This window comes from Chiloscyllium plagiosum, unplaced genomic scaffold (assembly GCF_037043375.1).
Source record: "Chiloscyllium plagiosum isolate Xiang-an unplaced genomic scaffold, Cpla_swu_hap1 HiC_scaffold_13, whole genome shotgun sequence".
NCBI lineage: Eukaryota > Metazoa > Chordata > Chondrichthyes > Orectolobiformes > Hemiscylliidae > Chiloscyllium > Chiloscyllium plagiosum.
Genome location: NW_028270151.1, coordinates 29639594 through 29659017, shown reverse-complemented (window position 1 = coordinate 29659017; position 19424 = coordinate 29639594). Strand labels below are relative to the sequence as shown.

At 40.6% G+C, this 19424-nt stretch overlaps 1 protein-coding gene across 3 annotated transcripts in view; it reads right to left on the bottom strand.

Moving 5' to 3' along the window:
- The window catches only part of masp1 (MBL associated serine protease 1), a 133767-nt gene that overhangs the window by 26446 nt on the left and 87897 nt on the right, over positions 1-19424 (bottom strand). The window contains exon 11 of one of the 3 annotated variants that reach the window (XM_043702532.2): positions 1104-17611. The exons of the other annotated variants lie outside the window; for them this stretch is intronic. Coding sequence (XP_043558467.2) covers positions 16752-17611 — 860 coding nt within the window. The 3' untranslated portion in view covers positions 1104-16751. Of the gene's footprint in view, positions 1-1103; positions 17612-19424 lie in introns of those variants that run through there. 3 annotated transcript variants of the gene reach the window in all.

Here is a 19424-nt window from a genome sequence, read left to right as displayed (position 1 = left end):
TCCCAAGATCCCTCTGTTCCTCCACACTGCCCAGAATCCTACCTTTAACCCTGTATTCTGCATTTAAATTTGACCTTCCAAACTGAATCACTTCATACTTTTCCAGGTTGAACTCCATCTGCCACTTATCAACCCAGTTCTGCATCCTGTCAATGTCCCATTGCAAGCTACAACAGCCTTCCACACTACCTACCACTCCACAAACCTTTATGTCATCGGCAAACGTACTAACCCACCCTTCCACTTCCTCATCCAAGTCATTTATAAAAATCACAAACAGCAGAGGTCACAAAACCGATCCCTGCGGAGCACCACTGGTCACAAAACTCCAGACTGAAAACTTTTCATCTACCACCACCCTCTGTCTTCTATGGGCCAGCCAATTCTGTATCCAGATAGCCAGATTTCCCTGTATCCCATGCCTTCTTACTTTCCGAATGGGCCTACCATGGGGAACCTTATCAAATGCCTTGTTAAAATCCAAGTATACTACAACCACTGCTCTACCTTCATCAATGTGTTTTGTCACATCCTCAAAAAAATTCAATAAGGTTTATGAGGCATGACTTGCCTCATGAGGCTGACTATGTCTAATCAAACTATGGTTTTCCAAGTTATCGTAAACCCTGTCTCTCAGAATCCTCTCCAATACTTTACACACCACAGACGTGAGACTGACTTGTCTGTAATTCCCAGGATTATTGCTGTTCCCTTTCTTGAACAAGGGAATAACATTTTCCACCCACCAATCATCTGGCTCTACTCTATTGGACAGTGAGGGCACAAAGATCATCGCTAAAGGCGCAGCAATCTCTTCCCTCACTTCCTGTAGTAACCTAGGGTATTTCCCATATGGTCCAGGGACCTACCTATCCTTACAATTTTCAAAATTTTCAGCACATCCTCCTTCTTAACATCAACATGTCCAAGCATATCAGTATGTTTCACACTTTCCTTAGAAACATCAAGGTCCCTCTCAGTAGTGAATACTGAAGCAAAGTATTCATTAAGGACCTCCCCTACTTCCGCCGACTACACCTGCAAGAACCCCCACTATTCCTCACTCTGGCCATCCTCTTGTTCCTCATTGTGGTTCTGTTCGCCGAGCTGGGAATTTGTGTTGCAGACGTTTTGTCCCCTGTCTCGGTGACAACCTCAGTGCTTGGGAGCCTCCTGTGAAGCACTTCTGTGATCTTTCCTCCGGCATTTATAGTGGTTTGAATCTGCCGCTTCCGGTTGTCAGTTCCAGCTGTCCGTTGCAGTGGCCGGTATATTGGGTCCAGATCGATGTGCTTATTGATTGAATCTGTGGATGATTGCCATGCCTCTAGAAACAGGCTGTTCTCTGTTTGGCTTGACCTATAATAGTAGTGTTGTCCCAGTCGAATTCATGTTGCTTGTAATCTGCATGTGTGGCTACTAAGTGTAGCTGGTCGTGTCGTTTCGTGGCTAGTTGTTCATGGATGCGAATCGTTAGCTGTTTTCCTGTTTGTCCTATGTAGTGTTTTGTGCGGTCCTTGCATGGGATTTTGTACAGTACATTGGTTTTGCTCATGCTGGGTATTGGGTCCTTCATTCTGGTGAGTTGTTGTCTGAGAGTGGCTGTTGGTTTGTGTGCTGTTATGAGTCCTAGTGGTCGCAGTAGTCTGGCTGTCAGTTCGGAAATGCTCTTGATGTATGGTAGTGTGGCTAGTCCTTTGGGTTGCGGCATGTCCTCATTCCGTTGTCTTTCCCTTAGGCATCTGTTGATAAAATTGCGCGGGTATCCGTTTTTGGCAAATACATTGTATAAGTGTTCTCCTTCCTCTTTTTGCAGTTCTGGTGTACTGCAGTGTGTTGTGGCCTTTTGAATAGTGTCTTGATGCAACTTCTTTTGTGTGTGTTGGGGTGGTTGCTTTCGTAGTTCAGGACTTGGTCTGTGTGTGTGGCTTTCCTGTATACCTTCGTGGTGAATTCTCCGTTTGGTGTTCTCTGTACCATCACGTCTAGGAATGGGAGTTGGTTGTCCCATCAAGAGCATTTCTGACCTAGACAGGGGACGAAACGTCTGCAACACAAATTCCCAGCTCAGCGAACAGAACCACAACAATGAGCACCCGAGCTACAAATCTTCTTACAAACTTTGAACTCTTGTTCCTCATGTAAGTGTAGAATGCCTTAGGATTTTCCTTAATCTGACCTGCTAAAGCTTTCTCATGCTCCCTTCTTGCTCTCCCATGTCCTTTCTTCAGTTCCTGACAACCTTGTAACCCTGTAGAGCCCTTTCTGATCCTTGCCTCCTCAACCTTAAATAAGCTTCCTTCTTCTTCTTGAGTAGATATTCCACATCCCTTGTCACCCACAGTTCTTTCAACCTACATTCTTTCCTTGCCTTAGTGGGTCAAACCTGTCCAGCACTATCAGAAAGTGCTTCCTAAACAACCTCCACATTCCTGTCGTGCATTTGCCTGAGAACATCTGTTCCAATTTAGGCACCCCAGATCCTACCTAATAGCATTGTAATTCCCCCTCCGCCAATTGAATACTTGTCCATAATGTCTGTTCCAATCCCTCTCCATGAGTATAGTAAAGGTCAGGGATTTGTGATCACTATCATCAAAATGCTGTCCAACTGAGAGATCTGACACTTGGCATGGTTTGTTGCCAAGCATCACTTCTAATATGGCCTCCCCACTAGTCAGCCTATCTACATATTGAGTCAGGAACCCTTCCTGGATACCCCTGACAAAAACTGCTCCATCCAAACTATTTGAACTAAGGAGGTTCCAATCAATTTTAGGGAATTTAAAGAGTCACCCATGACAACAACCCTGTTACTTCTGCACCTTTCCAAAATCTGCCTCCCAATCTGCTCTTCTGTGTCTCTGTTGCTTTTGGGACGATCTGTAGAAAACTCTCAATAAAGTGACAGCTCCTTACTTGTTTCTGACTTCCACCCATACTGACTCTGTAGACAAACCCTCCTCGACGATCACCCTTTCTGCAGTTGTGATACTATCCCTGATGAGCAATGCCACTCCTTCACTTCTTTAATCTCCCGCCCACTTCCTTTTGAAACATCTAACAACCATTCCTGCCCCTGTGATATCCAAATCTCTGTAATAGTGACAACATCATAGTTCCAAGTACTGATCCATGCTCTAAGTCGAATCTGGGCATTTTACAGCCCGCGGGCCATGTCTGGCCCTTTGGTTGTTCCTGTCCGGCCCACATGAGGTCAATCTTAAATTAGAACCCTAAATGAAAATGTATTTACGCCATGCGCGCAATACAACTGTGTTGCTTTTGTTTTGAAAAGGATGCTTTTTTTATTGATGTATGGACTCACATGCGCGTGTATGTGCGTGCGTGAACAGCTAAAAGTGATGCTTGCTGGCTAGCCCTCAAAATGTCAGCTCACGCCAAGACAAGTTATGTCATATCCCACAAAATCGCCAGAAACATTAAATCGTTTTCTGATGGAGAGTTTATTAAGGAGTGCTTGTTGGACTCTGCAGAACTAATATGTCCAGAGAAAAAGGAGGCATTTGAGATTGTGCCCCTCTCCCGACGCACTGTAACGAGAAGGACAGGAGACGTCGTGAGAAATCTGGAGCTTCAGCTGCAGCACAGAACGGTCAACTTTGACTTTTTTTCCTTGGCTTTGGATGAGAGCTGCGATGTACGTGACACAGCCCAGCTACTCATCTTCGTACGTGGGATAACTATGGACTTTAAAATCACGGAGGAGCTGGCAGCAATGCAGTCGATGAAAGGAACAACAACTGGTAATGATTTGTTCACGGAGGTAAATGCATGTTTGGACAAGCTGGCGGGTGTGACAACGGATGGTTGTCCAATTCTAACGGGAAAAAATGTTGGACTCTTAAAGACAATGCAGGATAAAGTGACAGAAATTGACCCTGAACAGAAATTGGTCTTTTTGCATTGTATTATACATCAGGAAGTGTTGTGCAAGTCAGTGTTAAAAATTAACCATGTGGTTGATGTTGTAACTAAAATAGTTAACTTCATCAGGGCAAGAGCTTTGAATCACAGGCAGTTTGTTGCACTTTTGGAGGAAAATGAGACTGAACATGAGACTGAACACAGCTGTCAGTTGGCTCAGCCTGGGCAAAATGCTGAAAAGTGTATGGGACCTGAGAGAAGAGATTCAGGATTTCTAGGTGAAGAAAGGGAATGGCATTCCACAGCTTTCAGATGCAGACCAGATTACAGACCTTGGTTTTGCTGTTGATGTGACTGCACTTATGAATTAACTAAATGTGAAACTGCAGTGCAAGAGCCTTTTTGTGCATGAAATGTAAAACTTGGTGAAGGCTTTTATGAGAAAGTTGTAGCTTCTCTCAAGCCAAATGGAGGACAACATTCTCACCCACTTGCCAACACTGAAGGAAGCCACACCTCAGCTGATCACCTCCACAGATACTCATCTATGTTAGAAGCACTGCATGGTGAATTTTCAAGGCGATTTCAAGACTTTCAAACGGTTGAGAATGAAATGCACATGATTTTTTTCCCATTTACATGCAATGTGGAGAATGCACCTAGTGATGTTCAGCTTGAACTCATTGACCTGCAGTCTGACACACTTCTGGCAGAGTACTTTAGGTCAGTCTCACTGCTTGATTTTTACTCTTTCCTCAAAGAGGAGAACTTTCCACACATGAGGAGGCATGCTCAGAAGATTCTAGTCTTCGTTGGATCTACCTATATATACGAACAGACATTCTCGGTGATGAAGTTCAACAAACCCAAATACAGATCCTCTATCACTGATGATCACCTCTCAGCTGTCCTTCGCACATCCACCTCAGACGTTCAACTTGTTCAAGCCCAAAACAGACAGGACTTTTCTCATTAAACAAGTAAAATGAACTGAAAAACATCAAAAACACTTATTGCTTTTTGTATAGAGTTGTTTGTTGTTTGTAATAATGAAACAACTTTTCATTATTGGTTTATGAAATTAACATGTTAAAAATAAAATGAAATACTGAAATTATTGCTTTTACTGTTTATTGCTTCTATATTTGACCTACTCCACAATTTCATATCTTTATTGTAACAGAATATTCTTATTCTTTTGATTATAAATTTCAGTGCAAAACTATATAATTTAGTACTTTTTACAATGGAAGAAAATTAATACTGAACAGAATTATGTTCAACTTATTGTTGGTTCGGCCCTCCAACACAACTCAGGTTTCTCATGTGGCCCCTTGGAAGAATAATTGCCCACCCCTGCTCTAAGTTTATCGCCATTACTCCTGTTACTTCTTGCATTAAAATAGACACACTTCAACCCATCACATTGACTGCACCTTTGCCCTGTAAAGTGCCTATCCCTCTTCACAGATTCTATGCACGCTGTAGCTGGCTGTTCACTACCTACTCCATCATCTGATCCGTAACTCTGATTACTACCCCCCACCAATCTAGCTTAAACATAAAACTATACATGATTTCCCTACACGAACCCAAAACTGTACAACATCCCAATTAGTCAATGCTGATACTATGCACCATCCCTATTACTGAACCCTGACACTGTACACAATCTCAATTCGTCAAATTTCATACTGTTCACAAACCCAATTACTGAACATAAAACTGTTCACTTTCCCAATTACAGAACCCAATACTGTACACCATCTTGATTACTGAACCTTGATACTGTACACAATCCTGATTACTCAACCCCAATACTGTACAGATTCCTGATTACTGAACCAGTTACTGTATACCATCTCAATTACTGAACTGATACTGTACACCATTTTGATTACTGAATCTCGATACCATACACAATCCTGATTACTGAACCTGATACTGTACACCATCTCAATTCGTCAAACTTGATAATGTTCACCACCTTCATTACTGAACTTAAAAGAGTTCACCATCCTAATTACTGAACCTCAATACTGTTTATTGAACCCAATACTGTAGACCATCTCGATTACTGAATGTCGATACTACACAATCCTGATATCTGAACCCTGATACTCTACACCACCCCATTTATTGAGCCATGATACAGTCACCATTCCAAAAACTGTACCCTCATACTGTACACCATCACAATTACCAAGCATAAAACTGTACACTGTCCGACTACTGAACTCCTAAACAGTATACCATCCCGATTGCTGAATCCTGATACTGTATCCATTGTGATTACTGGACACTGATACTGTACACCAACCCAAGTCTTGAACAATACACCTTTCTGATTACTGAACCCAAATACGTTGAAACATCATTATACATGAAACCAAAATTATACATCATCCCAATAACTGAAGCCCTATGTAGTATGGCATCACCCCTGTAACTGAACCTTGATACTGCACACAAACCCAAGTTTTGATCTTCAATGCAATATACCTGCACCCAGATACTTTACAACATCTTGATACATGAAATCAAAAATGTACACCATGCGAATTATACTGAATCCAAAACTATACACCATTCTGATCACTGAAACACGATATTGTACACCAACCCACAGTATCTTGATACTGTGCACCAACCCCATTCCTGAACTCTGATACTGTACACAATCCTAATTCCAGAAATCTGGTACTGTACACCCTCCTGATTACTGAACCCCAATACAGTACACCAATCCAACTACTGAACCTTATACACCATCTAGCCTACTGAATACTGATACTGTTCACTATCCCTATCACTGAATCCTGATACTGTATTGCATCTCAACCTGTCAAACCTGACAGTGCACACCACCCCGATTACTGAACATAAATTTTCACCATCCCAAATACTGAACCCCAATACTGTATACCATTTTCAATTACTAAACCCTAATACTAGACAGCTGTACACCATCTGAACCCCTACTCAGTACACCATCTGACACTATACCCCATTCCAATTACTCAAAACTGATACTGTACACCATCTTGATTACTGAACATAAAACTATACTCCATCCTGATTCTTGAAACCAGATAGAGTACATCATCTAGAATACTGAACTCTGACATTGGACACATTCCTGATTACTAAACTCCGATACTGTACACATTCCTGATTACTGAACTCCGATATTGTACACATTCCCAATTACTGAACCCCAATACTGTACACATTCCCGATTACTGAACTCCAATATTGTACACATTCCCAATTATTGAACTCCGATACTGTGCTCGTTCCCGATTATTGAACTTCGATACTGTACACATCTCTGATTACTGAACTCCGATACTATACACATTGCTGATTACTGAAATCTGATACTGTACACCATCCCAATTACTGAATCCAGATATAGCACACAATCCCAACTACTGAATCCCGACACTGTATTTCATCCCGTTACTTTACACTTTCTGAACTTGTGAGCCCAAAAATACCGTACACCTTCCCAATTCCTGGACTCTGACATTGTATATCATCCTAATTCCTGAACTCAGATATTGTACATCATCCTGATTGTTGAACTGGATACTATACCCCATAATAATTCTTGAACCTCAGTTCTGTGCACCAATCCAAATAGTGAACAGCAGCGAACCTCAATACAATACATCATCCTGATTACTGAACCTAGATCCTGTACTGTACACCAGGAATGAAGGGCTTTTGCCTGAAACGTCAACCTTCCTGCTCCTCAGATGCTGTCTGACCTGCTGTGCTTTTCCAATACCACTCTAATCTTGACAACTATCATCCAAACCCAGTCTGGCGTACATCTGACTCCAAACCCAGAGCCATGTGATTGACTCTTAATTGCCTTCTAAAATGAACTAAAGAACCACTCAATTCACAAGCAGTTAGGGATGGGCAAGAAATTTTGGCCTTGCCAGTGATGCCAACATCTCATGAAAGAAGCAAAGAAAAAGACTTAGACACAGGAATAGTGAATAAGCTTTGGCGAGTGTGGTGCAAGGCTTGCGATGGCTCATTGCTCAAAGATCTCCAGTGTAATGACTGCAGATCTGCGGGTCTGCCATTCAACACAGTCTTTTTCATGACTACCGCCTCGTCCAACTCCACTGCTCATTAACAGGCCTGTCCTGTTCTCTTCTTCCATCTCCATGCTACTATCTGCTCCCTCGTCACACACCCCTACCACTGCCCATCCTGTATACAATCCCATTTCCATAACTTGAGAAACAAGATCAGCAACACGAACAAAATTATAAAGTGAATTTTCCAAAATCTGAAACCAAATCAAGAAACACCCAGAAATTAACAGGCAGCCGGAAAGAACAAACCAGCAACTGACCTGGGAGCTTGGGATGATCCCTTCCTGCCGGTTAGCGCCAGCTGTAGTTGGGTCAGATCAGCAGAATCAGGAAGGGTCCTGCAAGAAGCACAGGACCCCAATTTAAATCACATTCAAACTTTCAAATCCTGATTAAGGAACCCAAGCAATTTACAAATTCCAATTACAGAACCCCAGAAGTCTACCCCATCCCAAAACTGAATCCTGATACTGTACAGCAATTTGATTACAGATCCTCTGGACTCTACACCATTCTGATTAACGAACTTCAATACTGGGCACAATCCTGATTACAGAACCCCATAATATACACCAGCCAAATTACTAAACTTGATACAGTACATAATCCTGATTATGATCCCCAATATTGTATATACCATCCTGATTACAAAATTCTTAAGGTATACATCATCCCACATACAAATACCTCAATACTGTACACAATCATGATAATAGATTGTCATGATAATATGCTCCAATGACAATTGCTGAACACAATACTGTACACATTCTGGTTACTCAACCCCGATACTGTACAATGAACCTTGATCACATAGTTTTTGTGGGAATTTTCAGATGTGGCAGTCTCGCATCCCATCACTGGAATGGTCAGCTAGGAATGGACCCCGATACCCACTGTCCTGCAACCACTTCATTATTGGCATGCACAGGTGAAGAAGTTCCTGCTTTAGAGAATTTTTGCAGTCAATTTTCTTCCAATAAAGAGGATATACAATCTTCTTCACCCAGGAATTAGTACAGTAAACCTTTGCAGTATTTCCTCCAATACAAGGTAATCCTTCCTTAGTTCAAGAGAATGAATCTGTAATAAGTATTCCAGGTGTGGTCTTATCAAAGCCCTGTACTAAGACTTCTTCATTCCTCTACTCCAATTCCCTAATAATAATTTTTTACCTAATTACTTGATTGAGCTGCATGTTGACTTTCACATTCCTTATATGAGTTTACGCGAGTCTGTCCTTACAAGTTTCACATTTTTCAAAAATATTGAGCTTCTATTTTTAAGATCAAAGTGTATACTTTTCCACATTGAAGACCATCTGCTAATTTGCTTCTCACTTAACCTGGAGGGTTTGAGTTATAAGGAGAAGCCAGATAGGCTGAGACTTTTTCCACTGAAGGTTGAGGGGTGACCTTATGGAGGTATATAAAATCATGAGGGGCATAGATAAGGTGAAGATCAAAGGCGTTTTCCCTGGATTGGGGGAGTTCAAAACTATGGGACATATTTTTAAGGTGAGAGGAGAAATATTTAAAATGGACCTGAGGGGCAACTTTTTCACATATGGTGTTTCATATGTTGAATGAACTGCCAGAGAAGGTTGTAGATGCAGGTACAGTTACAACATTTAAAAGACATTTGAACAATTTGGACCAAACGGTCTGGTTACGCGCTGTATGACTCTTATGACCTCTGTGCAAGCTTTGTGATCTCCCTACAGCTTACATTCCCACATAGCTCTGTGTTGCCAGCAAATTTAGATACATTACCTTTTGTAAGCCATTCATCTGGATTATAAATAGCTGCCACCTGAGCACTCCACTTGTTAAAATCTGTCAACTTGAAGGAAATGCTTTAAGTCTATTCGTAGTTTCCTGTTACCAAATCCTCTATCAGTGCTAATATGTCACCCAACTCCATGAGCCGTTACTCTTATCTCATTTTATGTGGCAATTTGTCAAATGCCTTGCAGGAATTAAAATACACAGCATTCACTGGTTCCCATTTATTCACAAGAAAAGTCGGAAATAAATTTATCAAACACCATTTAACTTTGAGAAAATAAACTGACTGCCAAATCACTTGAGTATCATCAACATGCCCTGTTAAAAGCAAATTCCAACAATTTCCTGATTCTGTTCTCACATTAACTGAGCTATCAGTCTCTGTTTCCGAGTCTTGCTGAGATACATTTACCGCTGGCTAATCGTGCAGACTTTTTCAGAAGCTCACAGCTACTGCACCTAATATCATTTCAGCTATCTCCTTTAGAACCTTGGAATGTTGGTCTTCAGGTCTTGAGAGTGGTCAGTGGTCATTCTGTTGGAAAGTATTCCAGTCAGTGGTCAGTCTCTGGGACAGTATTACAGTGAATGGACATTCTGTGAGAGTATTTCAGTCAGTAGTCACTCTGTGGAACGATAATTTGCTCAGTGATCACTCTGTAGGACAGTATTTCAATATGTGAGTCAATTGAACAGTATTTCAGTCAGTGGTCGCTCTGTAGAAAAGAATTTCAGTTGGTAGTCCTTCTGTGAAACAGTATTTCAGTCAATGGTCACTCTGCAGGACAGTATCCTAATCTGTGAGTTAGTTGAAAGGTACTTCAGTTAGTGGTCGCTCTGTAGAAAAGTATTTCAATTGGTAATCATTTTGTCAGACAGTATTTCAGTCACTGGGTCAGTTGAACAATATTTTAGTTAGTGGTCACTCTGTGGAAAAGTAGTCAATTTTATTGGGGGTTCAGATTATCTGGTTCCCTCACATTCCTGACTTAATGTTTTGTATTTGACTGTATTTAGCAATAAAGATCCTTAACAAAACTAAAGACAGTGGGAATCAAGGGAGAAACTGTTCACTGCTTGGTGTCATACCAGGCATACTGTCCATGGTTGTTGGAGGTTGGTCAGCTGAGCTGTGGTCATGTCCTCCGGGTCATGTCCTAGGCTCAACCATTTTTGTTGCTTCATCAATGACCTTCCCTCCTTTAGATGGTCAGAATTGGGAATGTCTGCTTATGACTGCACAATGTTCAGCATCATTCATGGTTTCTCAGATACTGAAGCAGACCACAACCAAATGCAGCAAGAGCAAGGCAATATCCCTGCTTGGGCTGAAAGGTAGTAAGTAATATTCATGTCACACAAATGCCAGCCAATGACAATCTGCAACAAGTAGGAATCCAACCATTGCTCCTTGACATTTTATGGCATGGCTATAACTAAACCCCCCAGAGTTTTCTCCTGAATTCATGATTAGATATATGGATACATTACATTTGTAGGTCCTACTTCTTGTCTCTCAACCAGAAGAAACACCCTAATGGACCGTTTCATCACTTCAACAGGCTAGGGTTGTTGAGAGGTATTTGAGATGTTGAGAAGCTAAATGGGCAGCACGGGGGCTCAGTGGTTAGCACTGCTGCCTCACAGAACCATGGACATAGGTTCAATTCCACTCTTGGACAACTGTCTGTGTGGAGTTTACACATTCTCCCCGTGTCTGCATGGGTTTCTGACACGTGCTCCCATAGTCCAAAGATGTGCAAGTTAGGTGAATTGGACATGCTAAATTGCCCATAGTGTTCAGGGATGTGTAGATTAGGTGCTTATCCATGGGAGATATAGGGTTACGGGGAAGGGGTGGTGGGATGCTCTTCGGAGGGTTGGTGTGGACTTGTTGGGCCAAATGGCCTGTTTCCACATTGTATGGATTCTATTAAAATGAGATAAAAAACACAGTTTGTGGTAATTGTCAGTCTCATAATAAAGTAGCCCCAAGAGAAATTTGGATGAAGAGAACGAGTTAAAATCTAACATAAAAGAGAACCCAAAGGTGATACAAAGAATAACTTCAAAATTTTCACTTCACTAAAGTATCATAAATGTAGTAGAGGTAGGACAGTGACAGACTTCAGGCCATTTCAATTACTTAAACAGACACAAGAGCGGTAAAGTTGAACATGGATAAATGAAAAACAATATATTTGTGTAGGAAAAATGGAGAGTGAAATGATCTAGTTTTCGGTGGAGGGGAGAGGGTATACTTGAAAAGTGAGAACTCGGGTATACAGATTGATCTTTGTAGGTACCAGGACAGATGATTTAATAAAATATCTTACAGGATCCTTGGTTTTGATCACCCGAGACACACATGGAAACTAGGAATGGCAAAGGCCATTCAGCTTTTTGAGCTTGCTCTGCCATTCAACATGATCCTAGTTCAAGATAAAAAAAAACTGCAGATGCTGGAATTCAAGGTAGACAAGCAGGAGGCTGGAAGAACACAGCAAGCCAGTCAGCATCAGGAGTGTGGAAGTTGATGTTTTGGGAATAACCCTTCCTCAGAATTGGGAGTGGTTGCAGGGGGAGCTGCAGATAAAGGGGATGGCAGGGGCAGGGTGGTGAAGTAGGGATAGGTGAACACAGGTCGAGGGTTGGTCAATGGGAGGAATGAATCCGGTAGATGGCTGGGAGGAGTGGAAGGGAAGGGGAGGGACTGGGAAACGAGTCGGGAGTAGGGAAGGGAGGTTATTTGAAATTAGAGAACTTAATGTTGAGTCCTCCAGTCTGTAGGCTGCCCCGGTGGAAGATAAGGAGTTGTTCTTCCAATTCGTGGTTTGGTTCGTTATGCCAATGGAGGTGGCCAAGGATAGTCATGTCGGAAAGGGAGTGCGAAGGGAAATTGAAATGGGCGGTGACTGGGAGATCTGGTTGGCCCCTGGGGACCCGGCTGTAATGCCCGGCTAACTGTTCCCTCAGTTTACGTTTGGTCTCCCCAATGTAAACAGCTGAAATGTCATTTTTTCAATATAAAACCTTAAGTTATCTCTCAAGAATATGACTTAAAAGAAGTTCTGGGATTTACATATTAATGAAACCTACAACCCATTCTAAAAGATGAAAGATTTACAGCAATCTTGGTTTGTTCAATGTATCGTTTCAGTTGCATGACCCTGTGATCTTTTGCTATGAATTCTGTGTCTTATGATCCTGCTCCACAGCCACGTGGTGAAGGAGCAGTGCTCTGAAAGCTAGTTCTTCCAAATAAACCTGTTGTACTATAACCTGGTATTTTGTGTTTTTTACCTTTATTTTCCACCACACTTTATCCATCTAGCCAACTGAGCTAACACAGAGTCCAAAAGAAGGAAGTTATGCTTAGCTTTTAAAAATCACTGATTAGGCATTTCACTAAATTCAGGCACTTCAGGAAATTAGAGATGTTGCAGAGGAGATTTACTAGAATAGGATCAGGGTGTAACCCATGTTTTCCTCACAAGTAATGCCTTAATCAGCCTTGGGCACCTTTTCTGAACTGCTTTAAGTATAAATATAACCCTGCTTAAGTAAAGAGGCCAAAAGTCCATGTAAGATCTCATAAATTCCCTGTGCATTTGGAGTAAGATTTCCCTAATTTTATACTTAACATTTTTCCAATAGTTTCACTACCACAGATATCAAACTGACAGACTTGTAGTTTTCTAGCTTATTCCTATCACACTTCTTGAATAATACTACCACATTAACTACTCTGCAATCCGCTAGCACGCATCCTGTGATCAGATAGGACTTAAAAAGATTAATGTCAGAATCCCTGCAATGTCCTTTGCCTCCCAAACCAGCCTGAGATACACCTCATCTGGGCCTGGCGATTTATCTACTTTCAAACTTGGTAAATAAATTAATATCTCTGCTCTCAAAATACTAATTCATCCAAGTATATCACAGGCACTCTCTGATTTCTACATCTATGCTATCCTTCTCTATAGTAAATACAGATTCAAAGTATTTATCAAAAGCCTCAGTAATGTCTTTGGTTTACATGCAGATGGCCACCATGATCCCTAATGGGCCCTTTTCTCCCCTGTTTATTCTCTTGCTCCTAATATTCTTATAAACACTTTGGATTTTTCTTAATGTTAATGAGGTATTATGTCCTTTCTTCACTCTCCTAACTTTTTTTGAAGCAGTCCTCTTCACTTTCCACATTCCTCTACAACATCCGCTATTTTGTGACTTCAGGACTTGGGTTCATGTTTTGGGTATTTGGTATCTAGAGGTTCATGTTGCTTTGCTGCTGCACATTCTATGTTTATCAGCCAATGTCCAAATATTTTCAAATACATCCTACTCTTAACTCAAACCAGAATTGTCAAATCTCACAGAACATAAGCAGATCATTTAGGTTGCCAATCCTGTCATGGCTCTTCAACAGTGGTGTGGTGTGGGAGGGCATCAGTTAGCTCAGTTGGATGGACAGCTGGTTTGCGATGTGGAGTGATGCCAACAGTACATGTTCAATTTTCATGTTGACTGAGGTTACCAAAAAGTTCCCTCCTTTTCAATCTCTCCCTTTGCCTGGGATGTGGTGGTCTTTAGGTTAAACCATCACCAGATACCACTGGTGTCTTTGCAAAACTCTGTTGTCTTCCTCAAATACATACTCAAATATCTTTTGAGTGTTGCTATGTCATCTTATGTAACCATCCTTCTCATTCTAGATTTTAACAACCCTCTATGTTAAAAAACTTCTCCACATTTACTCTCCTTTTCCAATTATTTTCAGTTTATAACCTTTAGTTACCATTTGCTGCATCAAGATCCATCATCATTTTGAAGAGCTTCATTTCGCCTGTTCCAAAGGGGAACCATCCTAGTTTCTTATAATGTCTGCAACTGAACGTAGAGGCATTTCTTAGTTCAGTGGAGAAGGATTTAAACCATAGTGGGCAAAAAAAAAACTAAGCAGCGAGACAAGAGTAATTGGAAAGCAAAACTAGATAGCAAAGGAAATAAGGGCCATAGCAACAAATAGGACCATCGTACACAATAGATGTTAAAAGAAACCAAAACAAGTCTAAAGATACTGTCTGAATAATGAAACATTCACAATAAAGCAGATGAATTAACAGCATAATTACTTTTACAAAGACACGACTGCCTGGTATCCAAGGCTGAGAAATTAACTTCCAAGAGTATTTAATCTTTAGGAAGGACAGGCAAAAAGGAAAAGGAGATGGATGGTATTGTTAGTGCAAAAATACAGAAGGATATTGGTACAAGAAATCCAGATGTGAAATCAGTCTGAATGGACCTAAAATGCAACAAGGGGTGAAATGTAGAGTTGCCTGTAGCTCTCCAAACAGTAGTGGTGAGTTGTGGTATGGCATTAAACAGGAAGTTAGAGATGGATGCAACAGTAATCATGGGTGATTTTAATGTAAAAATAGACTGGGTACACCACATTGTCAATGATACTGTGACAAATTAATTCCTCGAGTTGTGTACAAAATTTCTTTTAGACCAGATCTTGACAAACAAATTTAGGTTCAGGCTATTCTAGATTTGATTTTGTGCAATATGAATGGGTTAATAAATAAATCTTGCTGTGAGAAGGAAAGATAACCATAACATGAGAGAATTCTTCTTAAGGTAGAATGTGAAGTGCTCTGATCAAAAGCAGGGCCCTAAATCTAAACAAAGGAAACTATGAAGACATGAGGAGTGAGTTGGCTGTGATAGGTTGAGTAATGTCATTAAAGGGCTTAACCATGGTTAATATTTAAGGAACAATGCATGCATTGCAGTAGTTATATACTCCTTTGGTAAAATAACACTATAGGCAAAATGGCCTAACCATAGTTACCGAAAGAAGTTAATAATCGTAATAGTTTCAAACTGGCGTCATTAAAAGTTGATACTACATCAGTCACTGAAAGCAAGCATGCAGCTGCAACAAACAGGGAAGGCAGGTGCTATATTGGCCTTTGTTGCAAGATGGTTTGAATACACGAGTAAGGATGTGTTACTGCAGCAAAACAGGGCCTTGATGAAACCACACCTGATGTATATTGTGCAGCAATCTCCTTAGCTCAGAAAATATGTCTTGTCAGAGAGGGAGTGCTGCAAAGTTTCATCAGACTGATTCCTGGAATGGCAATTTTGATTAGGTTCAGTGGGCCTATATTCAGTGGAATTTATTAAGAATGAGAGAAGATCTCAGTGAAACATATAAAATTCTGACAGGTGTGGACAGCGGGAGAAAGCCATTTGGTCCATGTTTCCTGAAATATCTTGTCTTCTGCAAGTCCAATGCCAGAATTGGACATAATATTATTGGTGGGTCTAACTAGGCATTTTCAGAGTTTCAGTAAGTTCAGTACCTCTACTTACAAAGACAAGTAACCATAACTTCACTTAACCACCTTGTCCTGTCACATTCAATATATTGTGAACTTCAATCATAAGGCAACTGGATCCAGTCCATAAAACTCACACATTGCCAAGACACACTCCATTGGAAAATCACACAGAGCCCAGTCAAAAATCCTTGTAAATCACAAAGCTCAGGCCCAGTCTATATATGTCACATACAGCCTAGATCCAGTCCCTGTAAATCACACAGTCCAAATCTAATCCATAAAGTTCATTCAGAGCCCAGCCAAAGTTCATATGAATCACTCTTAGCTCAGATCCAGCCCCTATCAATCCCAGAGAACTCAGAACCAGTCCGTTTTTATCATATCGAACCCAGATCCAGCCCCTTTAAATCAGACAGAACCCAGACCCAGTGTATATAGTTCACACAGAGCCATATCAAAGCAGATATAAATTACACAGAGCCCAAATGCAGTCCATATATATCACACAAAACACAAACCCAGTCCACATTAATGTAGCAGACTCCTTCTTTGGAAAAGAAATATTTGATATTTCTGAGGGTGCAGTTCATGTACATTCTGCATTAGTCTGAGGAATTGTTCATTTTGTCTGCCAGCCACCTTCCATACTTGGAAATCTTGGTGTAAACTCCATATACTCGTTTACTGCCACATTTCTCAGGCCCACCCCAAGATACCAGTCCTTGAGCAACCCAGCTCTGTGTGACTGAGTCATATGTAATGAACGCCCCTCCACTGTCACCTAAACATGTGTCCTTGCCACCTTCATAAAAACCAGCGCAGAACATATTATCTGTCACATTGTAGCTGTCAGAACGTGACTCATAGCTGCTTTTACACTCAGTCTGGAGCGTAACTGGAAGCTTCACATACTGTAAGATATTTGACAGTGTTGCATGGTCACCATCAGTGGCGTCATCCATGGTCAGGTTCGGGTTGGTAATGCCCCAGCCAGCCACTAATCCCAGAGTATTTGGCTGTGGTTCTTCCACCTTCTGAAGACTGGGGAGACATAATGGCATCACAAAGACATTCATAGTGACTTTGTCCTTCATCTTCACTAAAGCAATGTCATTATTGTAAGTTCTGGGATCAAATGCTTTGTGAAGAATGATTTTTTCAACAGTTCTCTTCACAGCAGCTTCCATCTGCCGAACATCATGCAGCCCCAGGTAGATAGTGACATATTCACTTGGAACAAAGGTGATGGTATCCCATCTCTGCGAGCGTAATACATGAGCTGCAGTCAATACCCAGGTGCTGGAGAGCAAAGCTCCACTGCCAAACCACTTGTCCTTTGGGACTCGGCTCATGTCCTCCACCACCATCAATAACTGCCAGGGGAAGAGTCCCGGGAGTGCAGTCCGCCCTCCAATAATCCGCTTGTTGAGTGGTGGCAGGGATCGAGCTGGCCTTCCACAGACTATCATTAACAAATAAAAAAAACACAACAGTAAATGCAGTTAAATAATCGTGCAAATAGGGGAGATAGAAGTTCATTTCTGTGAAATTGTCAGATGCATATTACAGTCCAGTGTTTTATGGTATGCAACAAAAATAACTTGCTTTCATGCATAAATTCTCAGCAAGCAAAGTGTTTAACCATGGCTAACAAAAAAAAGCTTGTATTATATCGAAGGAAGAGGCATATAAAATTGAGAAAGACAAGTGTTAAAGCTGACGATAGGGAGCATTTTGGATTGTTATGAACGATGACCAAGAGAAAGATAAAGAAAGCAAAAGTAGAATATGAGAGTAAATTAATGAATGATGTAAAAATGGACTGTAAAGGTATGTAAAAAGGAAGAATTAGCAAAAACAAATTCGAATATATTACAACCAGAATCAGGAGTTTATGATGGGGAATAAGGAAATGGCAAAAAAAACTAAAGTAACAATTTATATTTATCCTCATGGAGCAAAATATTAAAAACTTCCCAGAAATAATGGAGATTCTTGAGACTAGTATAAAATAGGAACTGTAAGATATTATAGTTAGCAAAGAAGTAATACAAGATAAGTTACTGGGAACCAATGAGAATAAATCTTCTGAACCTGATGATCTACATCCCAGAGTGTTAAAGAGGTGGCTGTGGAGATAATGGATGCATTGATGGTCATCTTACAAAATTTTGTACACTTTGTGTAAAGACCATGTCATTTTACTTTGTGTGTGTTTTCTAAAGAAAACTGTGGGCTGAAATAAGAAATAACTGTTTTAAAACTAATGCATGAGAGGATGGGTGCTGCTTTGTAAAGCAAGTAACCTGACATCCATGGCAAGCACTGTAAACAACAGAGAGAACAAGCAATAATTGAAGTTTGAGTTGCAGACTTGAGCACAGGGGTGTACAGATACAGCTTTCGCAGGCAACAAGAAGTTCAGTACTCTATAGACTAGTCCCAAGTTATTAATGACAGAGACCTTCTTGCTGACTGACTGACTGGTTCTCAGGTAACTGAACAGTTTGAAGCTTGGAATAAGTTGCAGAGAGAGAAATGTTCTGTTCGTCATCATCTTGCGAGTGGTCTCTCTGTTCTGTGCAGTTAAAACTTACCGTAAATGTGAAGAAAACCAGTTTACATTTCCTGCAACAGTTGTTGTAAGTAATAAATTTTAAATGAAGTCAGAGTGAATTGATCACTTTGTGCATTGGAAGCATTTGGAGAAAGACAAGTAAACTATGTGCTGGGGATCAGAACCTGGTAACAAAAATTACAGAATTGCCTTTCTAGTTTTTTTTTGCCCTGTCTGTAACCTATTTTGATATGTCCATAATCTACTTTGGTGTGGTTAATATTTTAATGACTACTTTTAAACTATTAAACTATAGTCTTATTACTTGTAATAAATAGTAATTCAAATTTTCGCAAAGTACAGAAATCTGGTCCATGCTTTCCATCAAACAAGGTTTGAACATCAGGTACATTGGGGAACTTCGACTATTTTAAAATAACTTCAACTTTTGTGATGACTCCAGGAATAGCAGGACTTGATTTCTAGTGCATTACCTGAGTATTTGGAATATAAACAGCAGATTAAATTGTGGTAAATGTAACTCCACCTACTTAAGAAAGGAGGAAGAGAGAAAATCAGGAACTACAAACCTGTTGACATAGCATCAGTTGAAGTGAATGTAGAATATGAAGCTAACAGGATACTTTGAAAATAATGGTAGGACTGGGCAGGGTCAACATGGATTTATGAAAGGGAAATCATTTTTGACAAACCTGAT